The 19,964-nt window shown below is 38.2% G+C and overlaps 1 protein-coding gene across 1 annotated transcript in view; it reads left to right on the top strand.

Annotated features, from left to right (window-relative positions):
- PIP4P2 (phosphatidylinositol-4,5-bisphosphate 4-phosphatase 2) overlaps window positions 1-19,629 on the top strand; it is a 32,018-nt gene extending 12,389 nt beyond the window's left edge. Inside the window, exons 2-7 of the mRNA XM_063130925.1 lie at window positions 3,270-3,418; window positions 6,153-6,259; window positions 8,388-8,511; window positions 12,391-12,443; window positions 15,101-15,191; window positions 18,106-19,629. Coding sequence (XP_062986995.1) covers window positions 3,270-3,418; window positions 6,153-6,259; window positions 8,388-8,511; window positions 12,391-12,443; window positions 15,101-15,191; window positions 18,106-18,249 — 668 coding nt within the window. The 3' untranslated portion in view covers window positions 18,250-19,629. The remainder of the gene's footprint in view (window positions 1-3,269; window positions 3,419-6,152; window positions 6,260-8,387; window positions 8,512-12,390; window positions 12,444-15,100; window positions 15,192-18,105) is intronic.
- The last annotated feature ends 335 nt before the right edge of the window (window positions 19,630-19,964 follow it).

The raw sequence follows: 19,964 nt of genomic DNA, 5'->3' as shown, positions 1-19,964 counted from the left end.
GTACTGTGAGTGAGAGGGAGAAAAGTGGATCTCTGTCTACATTCTCTATACCATGCATAATTTTTTTTACACCTCTATCACGTCTCCCCTTACCCTTTTTATAAGCTAAATAGTCCCACACATTGTCACCTTTCCTCATAGAAGAGTTGCTCTAGCCCCTTGATCATAATTTACAGTATTTGCTGATTCTACAGTTTTTTCCAATTCTGCAATACCCCTTTTAGGTACGGTGACCAGAATTGTAAGTATTATAAGTGTAGTCGCACGGTAGAGTTGTATAAAGGCAGTACGATGCATTTTCAAATCCTTTCCTGAGTGAAGCTTGGAATAATATCCTTGGATACAGCTTTGGTTCTTCTGATCATGAAGCCAAGGAAAATATAAGTGCTTCATAATAGCATGGCTTCCATGTTTCTTGGAGGGCTGAGCACATCCTTCCTATCCTTTGCTTAATTCCTGACCAAGCAGGAAAATGTCTACCCATAACTTAATTAGATCTGAGATAAAGGTTCTGTTTTCCTTCTTGCTTGACCTAATTATTCTCCCTTCAGCCCTACATTTTGAAGGAATGGCTGATTGACGTCAAGAATCAGCTATAAATCTCTGTAAACCTTACTGCCAATAAGATGAATCAAACTTTATTACTCTAAGAACGCTGGAGAGGCTTGTAGCTTGTAAAATGTAGACTTACTGGAGATGACTAAAACGCAGGAATAAACGAACCACTTCTGTGCATATTTTCATAGCTTCCAGGATATTGCCTTGCAAATAAAATATCTATCTATTTTCACATTTCAGGTTACTGGCAAATCTTGATTCATGTTCTTGGAAAAGATGAAATTCTATTTACTTTTTTCTCCCAATAAACGCCTTTGGAGTGTTGCTAACATGTTGATGCTGGAGCCCCTCCAATTGCATATTGTATCGTGACAATTGTTGTCACAAGGTTCCGTCAAGCTTGGACCGATCTTTTGCCCAGTTTGCAATCCACTGTGTTCAGCTTAGGTAAATGTTGTCTCCGGGGCCACTGGAGGTGACCAGGATTCCTGTTTGTAACATGTACGAACAGATGGAGTGGAGTGGGCAATGTCTAGCACAAGTGGAGACAGAGAATTGGTGAATCTTGTTTTACTATGAATGACCTGCATACTGGTGCAGGCAGTCTGTTCGGTCTTGTTTGGCTCTTCCCACTAGTGTGGGTAGCTGAACAAACTAGAAATGGTTTTCTTAGTGTATTATCTGAACCTAGTATTGTTGCTTGTTGCTGTCTTTACAAGCCAGTGTTCTGAGAACAAACCCTGGCTTAGAAAGGATGCATCAAACTAGGTTCAAACAACATACCAAGCAAACAGTTTGTGGCTTGTTTAGCTGCTCACACTAGTGGAAGTTCCAGGTGTGAGTGAACAGGCTGCATGCATCGGCACACAGACAGAATCCTGGTGTGTACTGCAATTCAATTGTGGCCCTACAAAAAAAAAAAAAAACTTTAGTGAATGGGTTGGTAGAAAGTAGATCTCCAGATGTTTTGGACTCAAGTTCCCAGATCATTGCCACTGCTGGTAGCAGCATCTGGGAGCTGAAGTCCAAAATATTTGGAGTCCTTGTTGTTCTTCTGGGATTTTTTTTTTTTAACCTTTTGGTGGGGGGATAAAATAGATTATAAAATCTAGGGCACTGTGTATTTCTAATTGCCTGTCATGCCCCATAAGTAAGCCTACAATACTGTTTTGCTTTTCAGGTATATAATTGTTTTTAAACATACTTGATATACAAGCTGATAGAATGTCATTGAGTATCCTCCTACACCTTGCCTCTTAACAGTCTACTTGGCCCACTGCTTGTATTCGTTTACACTATTGCAGAAATGCTTGCAGTGTTACTGAAGCTGTTCTGTCACATCATATTGCTTTCCTGTGTAGTGATGGGATCCTCATATCTCTTACATTCTCATGCTCTAGTTTTGTATCCTATGTGGTGCACAACTTTATGGAGAAAAATAAGCTATTTCAGTCTTGCACTTAAATGCAAAAGTCTGCAGTTGTAAAGTAACACTGTACCTAGGACCTAGTTTGAACCTAACAACAACCCATTGGTTTAAAAAATAATGTTATTGTTCACAAGCAGATGTGTTGCCTGCAGCACGACAGCGTCTTCTGCTTTACTGCACAAGCCATGATCGACTCCTTCATAGGTCCTGTAACATGACATGGTAACCCAGAATGCTGTATTGTTTAGGGGCTAAACAAACCAGCAGTTTGGGGTTCTGCGTCGTGCTGCACAACCTACGAAGGAGCTTATCATGGCTCTGCAGTAGCACACCTACTTGAGCAAAACAACCAAACTCTGCCACCTCTATGCCACATCGAGGTAGCAGAAACGGGCCCCCAAAGCACCTATACCTATTCAAATGTTTAAAAAATCTCATACTAAAGATTTTTAGTATCTCATCCTCCCAGGACACTACTGTTTCAAAATGCTGGAGAGAGAGCATGTGGTTGATTGTTACACTAATATTAGAACAGGCAAAATGGCTTCAAAAGCAAGTAAGTTCAAGCCCCATCAATATTTTGAGAAATCTAGGTTTAGGAAGCTTTATTGACATTGTTTCAACCAATGCCAATAAAGATCTTTTTGTAGAAGAAAAGACATGTTAATTTTATTTTAAAATAATCAAATTTTCTTCTATTTTTGGATATGCCAGGAGTGAAAAGAGATAGTTACATTTCTTTCCCCGTTTTTTGGCTCAGGGGAGAGAGAGCTTGCATATCTATGCAGCTTGTATGGTTGTATGCCTTCTGTACTCTCAAGACTACTTGCTTTCAGACCCATCATTTAATTAAAGTGGAAAGTTTGGAATTTAGTGGATATATGAATTAATCAGGCACATCAAAGTTTGCAATCATGCTGCAAGATGTCGCTACTTCTGCCTTAGAGCGATTTTGTTAAGTCTGTTAGTGTTGACTTTGCAGTTGATAGGATGAGGCCAGGATGACATTAGCCCTTATACTTTATTTCAAGCGCACCAGATCAAGGAAATAATTCTGAAATAGTGTGGCTTGAGTACTGGGGTGGTTTGTTCTTTGACCAAAAGGTGCTGCTCTTCATTGTGGACAAGTGACTTAACTACAAGGCTGTGTAAGCTATTAGTTTAATGTTCACTGTGTATGAATTGACTTGTTGATGCTTTGCCTTTAATTATTTTTATTGCTCGGATAGTTTCAACCCTTCCAATATGCATTCCATCATTTTTTCTTTTTCTTTTTTTGTAGCAGAACTCCCACCACCTTACACTGCCATTGCCAGCCCAGATGCCAGTGGTGTTCCTGTAATAAATTGCCGCGTGTGCCAATCGCTAATCAATTTGGAAGGGAAGCTTCACCAGCATGTTGTCAAATGCACAGATTGCAATGAAGCTACGGTAAATGACTTTACAGGTTTTTCGCTCTGTGGCATGCTTTATTATTTCTTTCTGTTTTGAAAAAGATGTCAAAGTTAGTCCTGGGCTGCCAAGAATTCTCATGCAGTTATAAGGATAACTGGTATAAGGGAAATCACTATTATTCAACCTTTTAGCAGCAAACAATAATTGGATGATGTCTGTGTTGTCTAGGCTTCCAGGAATCTGGTTCTTAATATTGTTCCTTAGTGAGAACAACTGTCATATATAGAGTTGAGAGATTAGAGTTTGTTCTGTATCAGTAACATCTCAACATTATACAAGTTGAGTTCATGTTCCAGGCTACTTCACAGGCACTACATTCATGAAGATTGTCTAATTAGGTTTTTAATGAGTATCTCCTCTGTTTGTGGTCCAATCCAAGAGTGGCCAGCTTCTGTATTTTGGAGACCTACTCTGTCCTTCACCAATGGCAGAGGCTTATTTGGAGTGTATAGCTTCCCAAATCCAAATAAGAAAAACAAGGTTCACAATAACAATATGACTATACACACTCTTGTTGTAAGAGACCAACAAGACAACCTGGGCCTGTTAATTGCCAATAATGCTTTTGTGCAATTATGCTGGGGTGGCTGGCAGGTGCACCTAGAGACAGATTGTTACCCTGTGTCTTCATCTATGCACGTCTGCAAACACAGACAGGAGGAACATGTGCTTTGGCATTGAAGTAAGAGTCACAGCACACTACAGGAAAACTGGGCCTGCAAATTCGTTTAGCATCATTACTATTGTTTCTGAAGTTTACTTTATGTTTACTATATTTTAAAGGCATTTTTAGAATTGTCTGGCACTTCATTAACTTGTTGAAAAAGTAGTCTGGAAGCATTGCTAAAATACCATTACAACTTAATGGTACTTATCTTCAACAGCTGTTTCTGTATGATTTGTACCTGGCCATATCATGATTAGCTTCCAGAGTCCCCAGAGTGAGGGAGGAAGCAGCAGCCAGGCACTTCTCCATCGTGCCTGGGTCCAGCTCCAGCTGAGAGCCCCCTCCCTCCTGCTGTCAACTGTAACTGCTGAACTTTGCAACTAAGATTGTAGTGCCTGAATTTGCTTTCCTTTTCCCCCTCCTCCTCCTCCTCCCTCCCAATCCCCTTTCCTTTTGTGTCATGACTTTTAGATTGTAAGCCTGTGGGCAGGGACTGTCGAGAAATACTTTTGTAAGCCGCCGTGAGAGCCTTTTTTGGCTGAATGGCGGCATAAAAATCCTTAAATAAATAAAAAATAAATCAATATTATCAAATGCTCATTCTGTCCCAATTAGAACTCTTTTTAAAACAAATAAGCATACAAGTGCATACTTCGTTACATTTTATACATTCTCCTTGAGCGTGTATGCACCGGGGTGGGCAACTTGTGGCACTCCAGATGTTTTGTGCTACAACACCCATGATCCCTCACCATTGGCAATGCTGACTAGGGCTGATGAGAGTTGCCCAATCAATTTTAGCAGAATACTGCAATGTCTGGTATGCCAGTTATTGCCCTGATGCTTTTCCTCCACTACAGAGCACTTTTTCTTTGATTTTTTAAAAAGTAATTATTTTATTGAAAATATATATGCCTCGCCTTTCCATTAAAATATTCAAGGCAGCCTACAACATTAGAACATTAGAAAATTAAAAAGATTAGAAACGTAAAAGCCAGAGAGAAAAATCAGGCTTCTGAGCCCTCCTAGATAGTTGGCTGCTGTTTGTTACTGTCTGTTATATTGGGGTGTGTGTGTGTGTGTTTGTGTGTTTGTGTGTGTTTAGTGTACACTGCTTTAATCTCCTCAGGGAGGAAGTGTGGGATATGTTGGGAGTGGCATTTTATTTTTTAAACAGAGTGGATATAGAATTTGGAAGCTGGCATGTTAGGAAGATTAAAAACGAGATCTGGCCACTAAAGTTTACAGAAAACAAGGCTAGAACACAAAATAATAAGAGCCATAATAATTATTTAACAGAAAGCTCTGTTTTGTAATAATGTTTTAAATGTTTCTTAAACTTCATTGTTTACATGTGCACCTATTCATCTACTATGAATAATCTTCATGCCATTTGTTTGGTGGTTTCCTAAATATTGTAGTGGGCCAGCTATTTCCAGGTCTAAAGAGAGGGACCCCATGTCCTGCACTTCATCATGGGTGTTTTTCAGCAGGGCCCCCACTCCTATGGAATTCTTCCCCTTCCCAGGAAATGTGTGTGGCCCCACCCTTGAAAAGTCTAAGTGTCAAATGTTTTTATTTAAATCTGCTTTTTATCAATTGTTGGAATTGCTCTCCCTCAATGTATTGAAGTATTCTTTTATGATTATATTTTTAATAAAATTTTGTACACTGCTTTGGGAAGGAAGTTATGCCCTGAAAGGCAGCTTATAAATCATTTAAATAAGCATAAGCCCTTCTGAACATTTAGCTCTTTTTAAAAAATTGCCCAATCCATGGCGCATAGTTGCACAAAGAATAGTAAAGAGTGATTGAAAAACGAAGTAAAGCAAAAGAAAATGTTAAGTGCTGTAACAAAAGGGGAGCTGGTACAGACATACTTCAAAATGTTTAAAATGTGAACATGCCAGAAATAATCACTGTGCCAAGAATAACTGTTTAAACTTCTGCTAGAGTTGTATCGTTTCTGTGTTTTAAACACTGTAGTGTTTTTTCCCCAGTCAGAACATTATATATGTAATTTCTTTTTCTTGTTTTGTGTAGCCAATCAAAAACCCTCCTTCAGGGAAAAAGTATGTTAGATGTCCATGTAATTGTCTGCTTATCTGTAAGGATACATCACGGAGAATAGGATGTCCAAGACCCAATTGGTAAGAGCTAAAAAAGTTACAATCATGCTTTCTCTCTTCTCTTTCTGAAAAAAGTCAGTTTATGCTGATAGCAATGTTATAAGTAAATGAATAATGTATCTTTAGCTATTTCTCTTCTTAATGTTTCACTTAAACCTGTGTCTGCTAGCCTATGTGGACCTAAATCAATAACAATGAAGTTGTCAGAAGAGTATTTACTACGAGGCCTAGTGATTAAAAGAAAAGGTACATTTGCAAAATAAGAGGAAAAAAACTTTAATTTGGGGCAAATGTGTGTGCATAAAGTCTTGCAAATGTAAGGTAATGGTACTTCCATGGGAAACTGCTGAATATACTTTATTATTATAGTATCATCCTGCTTCACTTTTTTTCAATAAACACTTGTGTACTTTTTTTTTTTACTTTATTAAAAAAAAAAAAACTTTAAAAAGTACCATTTTGCATTACAGAAAGAATACAAATACAAGGCCAGAAAAGATTTCTGTCAAGTATCTACAGTCAGGGAGAGACCAAATAAATGAGAATTGAATAGTCCTGCTGAACCATTAATAAAAATGTATTGTTAGGTTGATCAAATGGGTTTTTTTCTTTATATTCCTTGTTGGTTTATAATACAAGAAATATCTGTCTGTCAAAAAGATACTGGCTCTGTTCAGACAATACATTAGTCATCGGTGATTTTAGAACTCCACTGTGGAGTTCATACACCACCGTTGAGAAATATGTTGTCTGGTGGGAATACTCCACACACGGTGGAGGGTTTTATGGAAAACACTCCACGCAGTATATCCACACTGTGCAGAGGAGAGTCCCTGCAAAACCATTGTGTTGCATATTGTGTGGCAGGCTCCGTGGAGTTTCCATTGCCTTAAGTTGACATTTCCCACTGGGTTCAGAGTTCCCTGGCAAGAGTGGCAAAAGAAGTGAGTGCTGCTCTATGAAAGCCGCTGGGATTGTTTTTTTGCAGCATTGGCTGATGGGATACCATCGAGAGAACTGGGGGAGGAGGAACTGTCAATCAGATGTCACAACTCCAAAGTAGCCCACAGTCACACAATGTTGTGTGGGGACTACCCCCTAGAAACTCAACCGTTGAGTGGAATTTTCAGTGTTGACTAACGTGTTGTCCGAACTGAGCCACTAAAAGCGCAATCCTATGCATGTTGAAGGACTTTTTTGTCGTATTTTTTCTGTCTAAACCCTAACAGTGCAATCCTAAGCATGTCTACTGACTTGTAAGCCCTATAGAGTTCAGTGGGACTTACTCCCAGGTGTGTATAGAATTGTAGCCTAATAATGAGTCATATGTATTTACTTGGAAGCCATTGTGGGGCTTATCCAGTAATTACTTTGTTTATAATTGCAGCCTAAATGACCCTATACTTAAATGCAGTACAGCAAGATGAAGGAAAAATATGAGGTTAATTGGTATAGGACCAGTGCAAATTAGAATTGTGCTGGGTTCCATCTCAAAATAGGAGAACACTTTGGGACAGTTCACATGATTGAATGGGTTGCAGTGTGTACCGGTATCCATTTTGAATATTCAAGCCCTGGCTGCAGCTTGCTTTATCATCTGAACTGAGGGACCATGGGTTATGTTAGTTTTAAATAACCCTCACATCACATAACCCATGGTCACTGGGTTCAGACAATATGACAAGCTGCGGCTCGGACTTCAATATTCAAAACCCATGCAACATGCACTGTAGCGCACAGTGGGCTGTTTTGATTGTGCAAACTGAGTTTTTATCTTTTCCCAGTAAACGGGATCTTCCCTTGCTTGCTGTGTCTGGGCAATAGCTGGTGACCTTTGGGGCAATAGAGAGTCTCTATTCAATGCAGGATGTATTTTCTGATCAGAGCAATTCCCAGCCCAAAGTACTCATGCATCACTAGAAATGATGCAACCTACAGTAGCATTTGATGAAGTGTTCAGTGAAGGAGTAGAATGGTGGTTTATGAGCTATTTTGTATCTTAAAACGTTGCTTTGGGTTTGCTACAACTGGTCCAATTTAGATGGCCCAAACTGGAATGAACTTACATTGCAGAAGTTATTTGGCTACAGAGCACCCTTTTCCTATTTTATAATGAATGGGATGATCTCTTTTACTTTTCTTCCTACAGTAGACGCATCATTAATCTTGGTCCAGTTATGCTGATTCCAGAGGAGCAGCCAGCACAGCCTGCAATACCTGTTCAGCCAGAAGGCACCAGAGTGGTGTGTGGGCACTGTGGAAATACATTCCTAGTAAGTACAATTTATGCACAGCGACATAGGATTACCTTCCCAAATTACCTTCCTCATTGCTGCTGCCTTATACAAGGGGCACCGTCATGGGACAAAACACTTCCATCAGTTATTGGCTTCCTTAGGATATTGTATCTGTATTTGAGTTTTCTCTTTTACCATTTTCAAGAGTTGTCTTTGATGGATACAGTTGTTTATCATCTGAGAATGTTTTATGGTTCTAAGTGGTTTGTATCTTAAGTCTGTGATGGGCAGGGACCATCGCTCAATGGCAGAGTACATGCTTTGCATGTAGAATGTCCCATGGTCAGTCCCTGGCAGACGATGTGAAAGACCTCTGCTTATATTTTGGAATACTTGGCATAATTTATTTATTTATTTATTTATTTAAGGATTTTTATACCGCCATTCAGCCAAAAAAGGCTCTCACGGCGGCTTACAAAAGTATTTCTTGACAGTCCCTGCCCATAGGCTTACAATCTAAAAGACATGACACAAAAGGAAAAGGGATTGGGAGGGAGGAGGAGGGGGAAAAGGAAAGCAAATTCAGGCACTACAATCTTAGTTGCAAAGTTCAGCAGTTACAGTTGACAGCAGGAGGGAGGGGGCTCTCAGCTGGAGCTGGACCCAGGCACGGTGGAGAGGTGCCTGGCTGCTGCTTCCTCCCTCACTGGCATAAGGTTTGAAGATTATAACCAAAATGGCCAATATAAGTCTTGACATGCTTTTGGTGATGCTATGCAGACATACATGTTTTATAACATAAAAAAGCCATGCTAGATCAGACCAAAAGCCTATCTAGTCCAGCACTCTGTTCTCATATTGTCAAACTAATGCCTATGGGAAGCTCACAAGCGGATAGCACTCTCCTGTTATTCAGAGGAAATGTGTCTATCAGTCCTTGCCCCATCACAGCTGCTCTCCTCAGGATGAATTGTACATTACATTAAATGTGTGGTTTGCACTTAAATTGTGTGTGTGTGTGTGTGTGATCTAGATTATCAACATGGTGGGAGTGGTTCTTCCCCACATTGCAAAAATACCTTCTCTGAAACTATTTGCCCCAGGATGGAAGCTGCTATTGACAAGAACAGCTTCTGAGGCATTTTAATCAGGACTGTAGTGCAGAAAGAACATACAGTTTGAACATCACCCCCACAGACGCAGCGTAAACCATGCAATTAATGGAATGTATAAATTAGCCCTCTATACATTCTGTTATAACAACTCTTATCACCAAATGGCCATGTAAGCTAGCATAAGGGCACAACCGACTTCCTTTCGGGCAGTAGTTGGGCAAAAGGAGGGGTACAAATAAAAATAAAATAATAATAATACTCTAGGCACACACAAGGGGGTGGTCATAACAAGTGGGATTCTTTTTTACTTTGAAGAGATTCCTTCATGCCATGTTGCTAGCTGCTTTTGAAAGTCCCTTCTGTTTCTAAAGCTCTTTGGTATGTGGCATAAGGCTGCTGTTCAGGGGAAGAAGAGGGGGAAAAAACCAAGTCCAATGCCCACATGGCTTGCAGAACCAATTGTGAGGTTCTTCGGATTCTGATTTAATATAAAAAAAAATACGATGGAGTGAACAAGAGAAGTGGAAACTTCTCAGCATGTAACTCCTTTGCTGAGGGAACTACACTGGCTGCCTATTCGTTGCTGGGCCAGGTATAAGGTTCTAGTACTAGTGTACAAAGCCCTAAACAACTTGGGACCAGGATACCTGAGAGCACTTTCTCCCTCACCAACCTGCCGGGCCACTGAGGTCGTGTTCCTGGTGGTTCCACATGGCCCTACGGACCAAATGGAGTCCACTAGGAAAAGAGCCTTCACTATGTGGCCCCTTTTTTATGGAACTCCTTGCCATTGCAAGTCAGGCAGGCACCAACCTTTCTATTGTTTTTGGTGCCTCCTGAAAATTTTATCGTTTCAAGATGCTTTCCTGGAATGAGCAGCCATTGTTCAATCTGTACCTGTTCTTTTAAAATGTATTTTAATGATGTTTTTATTCTGTTTTTATTCTTTTACCACTTGTTCACCGCTCCAAAATCCTTGGATAAGGAGAGGTATATAAATAGTGTAAATAAACAAATAAAAATAACCTGATCTTGAATTCTCCAGGAATTACATCTGAACTGGGAACAGTCATTTGGCCAATCCTGCTACAGAACCAGGGGGATCATTTAGGAAGGACAAGTGAGGATAATCCCCTACCTATAATTGTTTTAGAGCACATGGGATTACGCCTCAAGAGTATCTATACTCATTGTTCTACAAACGTAGTAGTGCTTATTATAAAAAATGAATTTAGCCAATGTAAGAAGCATACATTCCAAAGAAATAACTCTTTTGCTTTAAAAGTAAAATGATTATCTTGTGGTATTAAAGATTTTTATACATCCTTTAATTTCAACAAATAATATTATCACAGCAAATGCTCTTAATGCACTAATATAAACTTGAATGTGTCTAACATTATAGGAGGCCTTTCAGCCTCCCTGAAATTTTCCCTTATACTCTCTATCCTTCACTCCCCACCACTGAAATGTGTCCCTGTACATAAGATCTTCTGAAATTTTCTCAAGATCTTCTGAAATTTTCTCAAGTTCAATCAAACAGGCACCTTTTATCTATACTGAAAAAATTAACTTTCCTATCATGCACTTTGCTCCCATGGCTATGTGTCTCCATAAAGTTTCCATGTACTTAAGGGTTTCGCCATTTGCTGAAGAGGGGTAAACTCTGTTTCACAGAGTTTAATACCATACAACACATTGTCCATTTTTTAAATCTTTAAACACAAGCAACCTCTGACATTCTTTTTGGAGAGGCAAGATCCCAAATTCTTACAGCAAACTCATTCTCAATGCGCTAGTCCTTATGTAGCTAGAACAGCACCATCCATTCACAAAAGGGAGATATTAGTAGGGTTGGAAGAACCTCAGGTTTGCATAATTTTTTTAAAAAAATGTAGGGGTGGAAACTAAAGGGGGATCCCCAAAACAACTCAATGAAGACCTAAGTATGCTCACTGTCCACATAATGCTGAGTTTCTGTTGTATATGGAGGTGGAAGATGGGGGAGTGGAATGGCATTTTCTGGAAGTGGGCATAGCTGGCTGGAAGTCCAAATAGAAGCATGCCATACTGCAACATTTTGTTGCATGTCCGATTTGTATAAATTTATTAAATAAATGACTGCAATTGCTGAAGTTGAAACTATGATAGCTACAGCTAACAATGGTAATCATCTCAAGTGGTCTTTGTTCCCAAGTATTCCAGTACTCTATCCGCCTCTGCAGAAACTCAGTCATTAAACTTCCAGTAACTTCTGAAAATGGCAATATGAAATATCTAGCAGCTTTGTCAATTAGTTTCTTTCCTTTCTTCCCTATCAGATGATTCCATTTTTTTCTTTCAGTTTCTTTATCGGTGTTCATTTTGTAAGGAATTATGAAATGGGTTAACATGACAATGCTTGTTAAATTCACATTTTCTTTTTTTAAAAAAAAGAGGCTATGGACATTCATAGAGGCTGAATGTCCATAGTTCAAAATTAGAGTAATAGCTTTATTAATGACATCAAAGTGTTGCTGCCACATTTGTAAACACAGCTTATACTACATCAGACAACCTTGTAACTAGCAAGTCATGGGAAATTATTTTGCATAGAAATCCCAAAGCACAGAGTGTGGGGATAATGCTTGCAAAAGGGCATCCCAGTGACGAAAGAAAACAAGGAACAAAGTATAAGTGAAGCATGAGAAGTAAAATATTTTGCTGTGATCCCCAGTGACATTTAGCATGAAGCAAAATAAAAAACTTTTTTTTTCATGCTGGCATTTTTTCAACACTTCCCCCTCCTTTTTTATTGCAGTGGATGGAACTGAGATTCAACACTTTGGCAAAGTGCCCACATTGCAAAAAAATGTAAGTACCAACAGATGTTTCTATTAATTTTTTATTTCTAGGGATACATTTATTTCAAATATTAATCTGCAGTCCTTAGGCATAACCTTGCTTTTACATCTGAAAATCGTTATAATGAATGCTATCTGACATTTGTTTCTCATTTCTCTCTTTACTGAGTCAAAAGATACATTCTTGTTTGATTATAAAAGCTTCAAATGGTCATTTGAGATGGTTGCTAAAATTAATAGATCCTGATTTTTTAACTTTCTTGAAATGTTAGCAGTCCATACTAAAAAGAAATGTTTCTTAAAAGTGCAGTCTTGATGACAGGAAATGAAACAGCAAATAAGCTATTTGTTTATTGGTATAAAACCTATGCCTACTGCTTTCTTCAGTGCAACGACTATCTTAAACTGTAATCTCTAATACAAGATTGAGTTGATGCCTATTTCAATTAATTAGATACTATTACAATTATCATTTTGAAAATTCTTACAGACTGTTCTAACTAGTTAGTGAAATATTTCTTCAAGATGAATAAGAGCACAATCCTACGCATGTTTAGACAGAAACAAGTCCTACAACTCCCAGTATGCCCCACTGCCCCAGCCAGCAGTTGGATTGTTGGGAGTTCTTGGGTTTCTGGGAGTTGTAGACATTTTTCTTTCTAAACATGCATAGGATTGTGCCATAATAGGCTTAGATTCAAGACCCACTTACTGCCACTCCAAAATCAAGTAAGAAAATCCTTCTGCAATAGTAGTAGTAACATCCAATAGTATTACTGAAATGAGTGAATACTTAGTACTGTTAACATTCTTACAAATAAAAGTGTCTAAAAGAAACATAGTTTATTCCTCATATTTTCTGCTAGTCCATATATTATCTTCTCATTAAATCATAACAAAACCAAAGTCTCTGTGATACAGAGTGAATGATGTGTGCACATATATACAGTAAGAGATATTGGAGGTTCATTTACCTTTTTCTGAAAAAGTTCATGATCCCCCACCACATGAATACACAAATAAACTACTGTATTTTATTAAGCTACTGTGTGTAATTTGACTCTCACATACCCGTCCTGCTGCAGTCCTCCTTCCCAAGCAGTGACACTGTTTCATCCTAAAGTGCTGGAAGTTTGCAGTCAATAGGCACCCGGTCCAACATCAAAACCCTGCATGACTACACACCAAGGAGCAAAACTCCCGAGTGCACCAAAAAGGAGGCAACGGCTATAAAACCTTGGGGCTTTGCAGGATCAGAACAAAACTTCACATATAGCCTCTCCTAATCAGGTGGCACCCAATCCAACAACTAAACCCTGTGCAATTACACCTGGAGGAGGGAAAATCCCGGGTACACCGAAAAGGGGGCTGCACAAATAAACCCTTGGAAGTTTGCAGGATTGGGGCCAAACTTTATACACAGCCTCCTCTAGTTGGGAGGCACCTGATCCACCTTTAAAACCCTGCACAAGTACATCCAGGGGAGGGGAAATCGGGATGCATCAAAAGGAGGGTGGCACAAATAAACCTTTGGGAAAAAAGCAAAAATAAAGAAAACAGCCCAAACTGCACATTTCCCCTAAAGCTTAAAGTGCACTATTATGCAAGGTAGGCCATGGGGAAAATACACATTTTTTTACTGTTTTCTTTATTTACTAGGGGAGGCTGCCTATGAAGTGTGATCCCAATTCTGCAAACCTTCCAGAGTTAAGACAGAGGCAGTAGCTATATGATCCTGACTTGCTGCATGACTTTATAGGCGAGCAAATTAACCCAGTGTGCCTGACAGATGACACGATAAACCACAGTGGGATAAATAATCCCTATAGCAGACCATGGGTTTGCCCAAAGTAACCCAACCTGGTTTAAAAAATTCCTGACAGACAATACAATAACTCACGATGGGTTAAATAATACACAATGGGTTATCATCCCACCATCGTGAGTTAGCATGTCATCCAAACCCAGTCTCTGTGTATGACTGACTCTTGTGCAGGTTCAGAGAGAAAGCTGATGTCTTCATTGGGGGAAGGGGGAGCAATGGGACGGACAAAAACTAAGGCTACAGCAGAGGAAAGAGGGATATGGAGATGGTTGGTTCAGAGATTTCTGGGAGAGGCAAGTGTTGTACCTCCCTTCAGAAAATACGATGCATATAAAACACCTATAAATAACTACAGAATTCTCAAATAACCTTGCTTGACTGAAGTGTAATGCATCAATAGAACAATGGAAAGCCAGGCTAAAAGCCTCAATAAATAGCACCCAGGGAATTTCATTTTTTTAGTTTGAAAACATGGAAATTCCTTATTGTAGTAAAGCTGCTTAAGGCAATCAACTTAAATGCATTCCACAAGCTAGCCATGTGGGCCCTGTCTGGGCTTTTAGTTAACTTCAGCCTTAGAGCTTCCGATTAATCACATGTCAGCTTACTGATTTGTTATTGCTGCTCTGAATTTTAACTAAAATATATGGCTAGAGTTGTAACAAGGAAGACTACTTTTCACAGTGGTCACAGAATGTGCTATAACTTTGGAACCCAACCTGAAATTATAATCTGACAAATTTAAACTGTTATTTAATTGCACAGTTTAATTAATCTTCAAAATTGTTTGTCAAAACTGGCTTTGTGCTTAATCCTGGACCGGGCACACTGTTCATTTGCAGTTCTTCTGTTGGATGTGCACTCCCACGCAGACGGTGTTGTGCATATATTACCATTGGAATGATATTTATCTTCATTGGAGTTGGATTAACTGTGAGTAACATAAATTTAATATCATTATTGGTATCAAGGGGCTGCTTTTGAAGACAGTTTGGAAGGTGCAATTTTTGCAAAATGCAGCAGCCAGATTGATTGTGGGGACCAAAAGGTCTAAATATATAACACCAATTCTGGCCTACTTGCACTATTTGCCTGTATATTTGAGTCCAATTCAAAGTGGTGGTTTTGACCTCTAAAGCCTTACACAGTTGGGACTGAACAAAACACCTGATGGAGCACATTTCTTGGTATGAAGCTGCCAGTATACTACAATTGTCATCTGAGGGACTCTTCCAAGTGCCTACTCCAAGGGAGGTTCAGAGGATGGCAATAAGAGAGAAGGCCTTCTCAGTGCTGGCCCCTTGATTGTGGAATGCTTTATCCACTGAGGTCTGCCTAGCACCAAGACTCTAATCTTTTCAGCACCAGGTTAAGGCTTTCTCCTTTCTCCTTCCAAGCATTTAACAGCATATGGTAAGATTATAACTGGACTTGGGATTTTAATTATTGAGTGTTTAAAACTGTTTTGTAAATCTTTTTCATATTATGTTATATTTTAAATATTTTATTTTTTTGTAAAGTATCCAGAGAGCTCAAACTATTGGGCAGTATAAAATTATGATTGTTGTTGTTGTTATTCTGAACTTAGTGGATCCTCAAAATTTTGGAATCTCTGCTTCTTTAATGTAAAATAAAGTATTTGTAAAGAAACACACACAAAAATATATATTTTTAAGCCTCATGTCACTGGGAAAGACCCCTTACTATGGCCCCAACAACTCATATAGGTAGCTGACTCATATGTTTAAATATAGTTCTGCCCAAATCAAATCTACATTGGGAATAACATTGTAATTTAACATGCCAAAGGGTGCATGGGAGATGTTTCCCTGTGCACATGCAACCCCTCCTCCCTCCTCAGTCACTTTCCTTCTGATGGGCTGACTTCTAGTATTGGAGCTCTGCAGGGGTAAGAGGGACAGAGGACAGAGTCAACACTTCTATCCCACACACAGCCCAAAGAACATGCAATGACAGCAAACCTGTACAAAGAAGTGGATCTGCCATTGTTTCATGTAGTTTAAGGCTATCCAGATGGGCCACCTTTTTTCCTTTTGAAGCCTACTTAGCAAAGAGAAAAGTAGTTAATATAGGTAAACATGGCGAACGGAATGCTTAAGAACATTTGTTTATTCAGAGAAATTCTCATATGATTTGGATGCACAAACGCTCTTGCTAATGTCAGCAGGAAGAAAGGAAGTGCAAAGTGTCTGTCATGCAAAAGAAATGTGATTCCTGGGTTCGTTAACTTCTATTTTGATCAGGAGCAGAATTAATTACCTGCCACCAAATAGTATACAGATGCATCTATCTACATTTTCATCTAATTTGTTCTCCAAGTTGTATGAATTCCTCTGTGATGCTTGGAAATACAGTATGAATTTACTGCACTAACTTAGGCTACAATCCTCAACACACTTACTTAGAAGTAAGTCTCATTGGACTCCAAGTAAGTATGCAAGAGGTTGGACTGCAAATATATTGAAGTACTGTGACTCCTACTGTGGAAGGATCATTTCTCATTGAAGTCTTTATGGTAATTTTATAGCATATAAACAAAAGCTGCATATACAATAAATTCCAGAGAGGTATCTATGTTAGCCTGCAACAAAAACAATACTCTTGTGGCATCTCAAGGACTAACAAATGTATTTATTCTGGCATAAGCTTTTCATGGACATTTTCACTTTGTCGGATGTATGAAATGTCAACTTCAAATTGGCCAACCTATATACACATGTGGGGGTGGGAGGATGTAAACAATGTTGTCAGAGGATGGGATTTAAGTTATCCACTACTATATCAGATTGATCTCAATGGGACTAGTCTGACTAAACCATCCCATTTAAAGGAGTGGGAAATTGTTATACTGTAAAGGCATGTAAAACTATAAAAGGGAGACCTTGAGACACTACAGGCAGAATTGAATGACTGTGCACAGTGCTATGTAGATAAACATAAACTTATGAAAATAACATTTTAGCTATTCAAAAAATTTGGGTTTTGTATTATAAGTGCTGAAGGAAATTAATGGTAAAATGCTTGGTTAGCATGCCATTGTGGTTGACTTAATAAACTCAATACTAAGCTTTATAGAAGAATGGATAAAAGATAATGACTATATTAGCCATTTTATAAAATTAAGGCATTTTCTAAATTTGATTTTTTTAAAAAGTTCTGCACCTCTTAAAATAATTGTGGCAGATATAGCAAAATTCCTCCGAGGGGGAAAAAGGAGCTGGAATATTAGTGATAGTCCCCCACCCACTTCATAGAGATAGGTTAATGTAGGGCACTGACTGGGAAATGCTGGGAGTTATAGGATCCTTTTCTGTCTAAACATGCAAAGGATTGTGGCCTTAGTGTCCAAATTGATTCATTTACTTCTCAACTAAAATAAAAATCAATTCTGTGGTAATTAGGGTTGTATTTACTGTTATGTTAAATATGCTGTAGATTAAGGTTTCCCAAACAAATTTGAGGATTGTTTATAGTGCAATTCTTTATAGTTTTAAAGTTCTTCCATTTTTCAGAACATAACTGGTATTTATTTGTCATAAATGGTGTGTTCTTTATGGGGAATCTTTTAAAATAATAACTTGTTGAATATGGAATGCAGAATAACTATTCTCTATATAGCAACAGATTTCAGAAATGTAATTAGAAGGACAGAACAGTCTGTGTGTTCACGCAGAGCAGATTGGAATTCCATCAGAAAGCTGTACTTGGGTTACATTTATCTTAAATTTTTGACATTAATTTTAAATAAACTCTTAATTTTAACCTCAAAGACTTAAATTCCAAGTATTAATTATTTGTGCTTTCCCTGGTTTTTTTTTTTTAACAGGTTGGTACGCAAGATTTTGCCAGGAACTTTCATGCCACATATGTTTCTTGGGCTATCGCTTACCTCTTAGGCTTAGTCTGCCTAATTCGAGCCTGCTACTGGGGAGCCATAAAAGTCAGTTATCCAGAACACAGTTTTGCATAGACTCTTAATAGTATCTTATGTAGGAAATGGAGCTTTCTAGAGGGCCTGATGATGATATGAGCTGAGTAATTTAAACCTTTTTCCTTTTCATGTTTCCATTCTGTTACAAATAATGTTAAGGCTGGGGATCCTTTAAGAACAAATGTTCATTGCACTACATTATATGCAAATAGTTTGTTTTGCTGCTAGATTCCCAAGCTCTGAATACTAAAGCTTTGTTTACACTATCATACATCTGTCTTAAAAGTACTGCTGAATTCAATTCCAACCTGCAGTATTCTTCTTTCTGTACTAAACATCAGCCTGTGCCATTTGAGGATGAGTACGCAAAAGCAAGATGTGTTTATAGGTGTTTCTACAATTGCTTCACATATGTACACTTTTAAAAAACTGTCAAAGCAGCTTGCTTTAAAATGTTAAGCAATAAGCATTTTGCTTGAACTGTTTACTGTAAACTTTACTTAAGATCAGAGTGACCTTACTGAGTGTGCATCATTTTTGAAAAGTGGAGCTTTTGCTAGGGAGACATTATTGTAAACACAGCATGCTTTCATATTTTCAGGTTGAGAGATGCAATATTTTGGTAGTCCAGTTTAAGAAAAAAGTTCATGTATCCACAACTGAAATTCAACTTGGGTGATTTTTCTTTCTTTCAAGGATCCTGGGACTTAAAACTTTTTATCTTTCTACAGGCAAAGCCATGATTGGATTTATGGAACTTATCTCCAGTTATTTGTAAGAGTTCCTTTACAGGGTCTAAGTAAGGGAAGTATTTGATATGACTTGTTTTATAAATTTAGATGACTATAGGGTGATGTTGAGTTACCTCATAGTTTGCTTGGACCGTAGTTTATTTTCCATAATGGGAGAATAATTCTTCAGTCACTGCAAAGGGAGATACTAGAGCTTTACACTAACTGTTATGAAATGAAATAAGAGTAAATACTTACTCTGATCATTCCATCGATGTATAGCTGATCAGTATAAAACTAATCTAATGGTACAAAAACTAAAGATAACTTTATCAAGGTCTGTTCACAAATGGATTATGGGACCAGTTATTGCACTGCCCATCTTTGAAGTTTTACACAGAGTGTTTTTCTAAATTCTGAATACCGTGAGCTCTTTAGATTATAGTAGTCCTTAGATAATGGGGGTCAAGAAAATAGATTAATGTGGATGTTCCAAGATTGTGTATAATATTTTCAATGATCTGTATTCCCGTGTGGGGGCCAAGTGATGCTTGGATGAAGATTTGGAGCACAATAAATGTATCCTTCAAACTGTAAATGAAAGTCTTTGTATAATGCTAAATGTACAAAAGCAGTAGCTCAGGATTACCATGTACCTTTTAAAATACACTAATAAAAATTATTATTCAAAGCTAGTATTTCTGGTCATAATGGATTTTGCTTTTTCTGTGAAATACTTCAAATTTACTTATTTATGTGAAAATCCCTGCCTCTTCAGAGAAACTTGAATAATACTGATTTAGTTCTGAGAAGCATATGTGAAATTAGCAAAGGTTACACTATGAACTGCCATTTTGTGACTGAAGTAAACCATATGAAAGAAAAATGAAGATATGTATTCTCAAACATTACGAACTCCAGAGGACAGTAAAAACAAAAAACAAAAACTGAATATTAGGTAGTATGAGGTAAACTGTAGCACATGATATATGGTCTACTATGTTGCTTGAATGGACATGTACT

Source organism: Elgaria multicarinata, chromosome 7 (assembly GCF_023053635.1).
Source record: "Elgaria multicarinata webbii isolate HBS135686 ecotype San Diego chromosome 7, rElgMul1.1.pri, whole genome shotgun sequence".
NCBI classification, from domain to species: Eukaryota; Metazoa; Chordata; class Lepidosauria; order Squamata; family Anguidae; genus Elgaria; species Elgaria multicarinata.
Note: the sequence above shows the minus strand (reverse complement) of the source record. Positions and strands in the feature narration are given on the sequence as shown.